We start from the raw sequence: 5,293 nt of genomic DNA on the forward strand, positions 1-5,293 counted from the left end.
GATTTTTGCTAAAGATCCCGTCCCGCTTAGTTGACCAACCCAGAATGCGTCCCTGTCGATCTAATATCAACTGATAAGTTCTTTCAACCGACATCACCCTTCCAAACTACAAAGCTACAGCGTAGGGGCAGCAGTAACTGAATCACATGGACAACCTTCATCAGGTAAAGAGTTTAGCAGAAAAATAGATTCGTCTCGCCGTTTAGCCTCCACTTATGTAATGGATTTTGTAAATAGTCTACGTTTAATACTCCTAATTAGTATCTAAACATTCGATGTGACACGTACTAAAAATAAGCAAAGGAAACCAAACGTCCCCTAAGATTGACATCCACTTCATCCGCGAGAAGGTCGCCTTGGGACAGGTCCGAGTCCTACATGTTCTGTCTTCCCATCAGTTCGCGGATATCATGACGAAAGGCCTACCGGTTCAGCTGTTCACTGACTTTAGGCCCAGTCTTTGCGTCTGAGAACCTCCCGCTGCAACTGCGGGCGGGTATTAGGAATTGTATAGCTGATTTATAGCTTTCCAGGTATACTTGATTGTATTCCTTGTATACCAAGCCATATTGGCTATATATTAAAGGCCAACCCCCCCTCCCCTCCGTTAGGGTGTGTGGTGTTTCCCCATATCCTGTCTATCAACAGTATGTCTAAAAACTGAGTTACTCCAATCTATCTGCAGAAAAAGGAGAAACAGTAGCACATTTAATTTGCATAACACAATAAGGGCATGTACTTGTACACACAATGTGTAAGATCAAAGTATGTGAGCCATCCAATTCTGGCCTGCAGAAGAATTCCTTCGAATAAACAACAATGAAGATCTTTCTGGTTACCAAAATTAGGAGGATTAAGCCCTGCTACTTATTTATTTCTGTGAAATACTAATTGAGCAAACACGAAATATGTCTTTCTTTTTCTTTGTGGCCAGGTTGCAGAACTTGGTTACAGTCAGCTGTGCGTGCATAATAAACAAGGCATGAAAACTGTTACATATGAAAACATGAGGTCTCATAGTACATAATTTTAGAATATCCCTACGGCCCCGTTTGGATCCCTTCATTTTGAAGGAATTGGAATCTAGTTAACGGAGTAGGCTATTTGTCTTGGAATGTGGCATTCCACAACTTTCCAAAGTTTAGATATAAACCTATCTTAAATTCATGGGGGTGGGAGATGGAAATTGATTCTATAGATCCTCATGCTATGTTTCTAATATGCAACTTATAGCACGCTCTTTGACTCGCTTCCCTATAGCAGAAGTGCAGCACATAAGTATCTCTCCCATATGGCCAACAATAATATACAAATATATTCCACATACAACTATATTAGCTTAATTAATTTGTGTCTAAATTATGATTATTAGAATGTAATTCAATTTCAAGGATCCAAACAGGGCCTACATGGAATTGTCCCCATGGTTTAAATTTCTGTTGTTCTGACTTATGATTTCTATGGCATCCTAATACGGTACCTGGATATATCATAATGCATCTAATTTGCTTCAGTGTTACAGGCCATATTGAGAAATTCTTCACTGCTTGCATTCCAAATAGTTCCTTTTTTATTCTCTAATGTGCTTTCCAAAGTTCATGTACTTGCAGCCAAAGGTTCTCAAACCAGATGTCTCATTATTCTTATCATTTGGTAGGCTCATGAAAGTCTTTTGCAGGCTGTGATGGGACTCTGTGAGCGCTACTTTGGACCATCATATGAGTTACTTTCACATGATAAGGTGATTTTGTGTTCATCTTTTGCTCCGCTTCTCTTGTTTGAGATGGGAATGAAAAACAATGCTTATCATGGTACATCCAGTATGTACGTGATATATATCTAACACTACAGAAGACTTCATTGGTGAAATCCAAGCAAAGCATTATCCAGTCTCACCTGGGAAGTTTAATCTTATCCCAGTAACATCCCCTTTCTCAGACACAAAATCCCTTTGTGTGGGTCTTCATTATCTTATCCTTTCAGTTTTACCAGTTGCTGCTGCCCTGCCACAGAACAAGGTTATAACTGAACCCACGAGGCCATTTCACTTTATTTCATTGCCTTTCAGGAAGACCCTTCAGTGATCCTGTCCCAGTTCAGCTGGGGCATAATTTGGCCTGTAGTAGCACGGAGTATTCTAATTCACAAGACAGCTTTGGCAGTGAAGGTGTGAGTTGTGTTGTATACAGGCGCTTGGTTGCGCAGGCGCAAAATTACCTTTGGAAGTTTGGATTAGGCCGACAGAGCAATGGCTCAGAGAGCATAACTATTCGCTTATATATGGAGACATTTTGTGCTGCGTCAGGAGTACACCTATTGTATCCACCGATGGTTTTATTATGATTAACAAGTATAGTGACAAACTCTAAATCACAATTATATCACCCAAGTATCTTTTAATCCAGTAGTCTGGGCCATTGATAGATTGTCAATTTTGTTGGTGTTCTTATATAAAAATTATATTGTTAGACCTTTTTTTCAGTTATTAAATCTGACATTGTTTAGTAGTATGCAGAGGTATGGGCAGTAGACGAAGCACATCCCTATATGGCTCCAGAAGGTGGTGAAAGTGTTGCAGATGTTGCTAATAGACTTTCAGCTGTGCTGTCTTCTACAGAGTCAGAGTTTCATAGGTATATTAGTATATGTACTTCGTGTTCACAGAATTCGATTTTTTTTCTTCTGTTTTTCATGTTCTATTACATGTCCTTTTAATTAATGTAATTACCAAACATGGCCAGTACAATGTGTGAAATATAAAGAATAAAGACCCATATTGCCAAACTGCATTATAGCAAGTAGTGGCCAGTGGCTACATTGCACCTTTTCTTTTTCCAAATTATCAACATTTTTAACTCATGCTGGATCCGCTTTGCTGACATATACGGTTTAATTGTGTGTTTTGTTCCTTATAGCTCAGCAATTCGTATTGTCATAGGTATAGGTTCTCATGTATTGGTATAATTAATATTTTATATCTGTTTTTCCATGTTCTATGACATGTCTTTTTAATTAAAGTGCTACCAAAATGGTATTGATAATTTACTGAAACATGCATGTAAAATATAGGACCTCTGTTGACATTCCATATATTTTCATTGAATTTCCAGGTGCTTTTTTGAAAAGAATCTTTACATGACCAAATATACAATTTCTCCAATGCATTAGTAACAGTCAACCTGCAATATCATGCATAAATGGACTCTGCACATCAATTAACAGGGCTTCGGTGGCCCAATAGTAATAATTCTAAACCCAGTGCACTCAATAAACACTAAATATGGACCATGAATCATAATACCACCAGGAACTGACTGGGATTGGTTAAATCTATTGATTTGATTATGTGTTCTAGTTGGAATTGATTGCTCTAGTTGGAACTGATTGGATGGCTGATTAAGTCTACTTGTCAGTTGAACTGTTTGCTGACCTTGTTACGTGTTAGATTAGTCAATACAGTTCCGAATAAAGTTGGAATGGCCGCACTGTAAACTGAGATGATTAACTGTGAAAGTAGGAAACAGTTAGGAACCCTTCGAATGCTCAAAATTAAAACAGGTGCCTCGGAGTAACTGTGATTTTACTTGTGCCAGCTCAGGCCTTGGCCTCTGGCAGGAATCAAGAAGATACATGATGGTGAATAGTTACAGGCTTATGGCTTGTGAGAGAACATGCATCCTCCAAGCTAGCATGTATTGAGGATTTGATTGTCATGTAGGAGAGACATTCATATAATCATGTACTAGTTTGTGGAAGTATGTAAATACTAAATAGATGGAAAAGTCCTATGGACCACCGACAAGGTTTAGGTTGAAGTCTAGAATGCAAATGTTTCGTAATTGCAGTTAATTTAGAAGACTGATGATGTAGGACAGTTGGGCGAAATCTCACTATACCAAACACTGGCCAGTGGCCACATTGTTCCACCTTTCTTTTCTCCAAATTATCAACATATTATTAACTCATGCTTGGATCTGTCATACTGAAGCTGACTTCTGTGTTTGTTTCTTGCAGCTCAGCAATCCTTATTGTCAGCCATGGGGACCCACTACAAATCTTTCAAGCTGTACTCAGTGCAGCCAAGGAGAATTCATCTTTCCTTGACGTGAGCGACCTGAAAGTGAAAGGCACGACTTTGGCATCTGTGCTATCACAGCACCGCAAGTTTGCACTCGCCACAGGAGAACTGCGGCGAGTCGTGTGACTAGCTGCTTCTTGGATTTTGCTTTGCTATTCAATAGATAATTTGTAAGCCCCAATCTTCATCTAGCTCATTTCGATGTGACTAGACTGGGAAATTGAAAGCATACAGAATCCATGGTTATTCAACTTTATAGGAATATTCACCCCCAACACCCGGCAATCGGCAGGGAGCACCAACCTTGCGGAGCTCACAACCAACATGCTCAGCCACCCAACTCGCCGAGCCTCCGCGAGCACTACACCCTGGGCCGCAAGCTTAGGCAGGAGCTGTTTGGCACCACCAACCACTGGACAGACATCGCCATGGTCGTGACTGTGCCTGCAAGTCCTTCAGCTCGCGGCGGCAGCACCTCCGGTTCAGTTTCAACGCATTGATTTCTTTGTTTTTTTCAATCGGACCGACAAATCTGGATCTGGTGCGTGAATTTCCTTGTTGAGTGTAGTTTTTTCATGTATGGTTTTCTTTGCCTTTTCGATTCGGACTAACAATCTGGTGCTAGATTGTTTGCTTTTCCTTGTTGAATAGAAGTACTTCAGAAGTTGTGCTAATGTTATCATACCCAGTACAGGGTTATGTTATCAGTTTGAACCAATCATTATGTGAGTATAGCCTGTCTCAACTTGTACAACCTAGTCCCACAGTCCTTAAAAAGTAATATTTTAAATAGCGGGTTAAGGGGTTTAGCGATTGGACTCTAAAACAGCCGAGAGCTGAATGAGGCTATAACGCTACACAGTACATGACCTCAAATAGCTATGCCCTGCCTCAAAAGGCTATAGTGGGCTATAGCTGCACTATAGCTAGAGTTTTAAAAAAAAACAAATTGTTCTAGAAATTTTAGGACAACTAGAAGAGGTAAAATATCTTATTTGCTTTTATTTATTATTCAATATTTAGTATTAATTTACTATTATTGCACATGTAGTAGGATAGTGCCCGTGCGTTGCTCGAGCATAAAAATTGATATCGCTTTAATATAAGATACATAGTTTCCAACTAAATTTGGGAGGATCATGGATTATTCAAATAAATTCAGAAATAATAGGAAATATACATGTGATTGAAACGGGCGAAGGGCCAACAACTGAG

General features: G+C 39.5%; 1 protein-coding gene across 3 annotated transcripts in view; it reads left to right on the plus strand.

Moving 5' to 3' along the window:
• The window catches only part of LOC101785176, a 12,046-nt gene extending 7,242 nt beyond the window's left edge, over nucleotides 1-4,804 (plus strand). Inside the window, exons 4-7 of one of the 3 annotated variants that reach the window (XM_004975027.1) lie at nucleotides 1,679-1,741; nucleotides 2,509-2,633; nucleotides 4,015-4,248; nucleotides 4,338-4,804. In XM_004975027.1, the coding sequence (XP_004975084.1) occupies nucleotides 1,679-1,741; nucleotides 2,509-2,633; nucleotides 4,015-4,204 (378 nt within the window). In that variant the 3' untranslated portion in view covers nucleotides 4,205-4,248; nucleotides 4,338-4,804. Of the gene's footprint in view, nucleotides 1-1,678; nucleotides 1,742-2,508; nucleotides 2,634-4,014 lie in introns of all 3 variants that reach the window. The other 2 variants (XM_004975026.2, XM_004975025.2) reach the window with 2 other exon arrangements.
• The last annotated feature ends 489 nt before the right edge of the window (nucleotides 4,805-5,293 follow it).

This window comes from Setaria italica, chromosome VII (genome assembly GCF_000263155.2).
Source record: "Setaria italica strain Yugu1 chromosome VII, Setaria_italica_v2.0, whole genome shotgun sequence".
NCBI classification, from domain to species: domain Eukaryota; kingdom Viridiplantae; phylum Streptophyta; class Magnoliopsida; order Poales; family Poaceae; genus Setaria; species Setaria italica.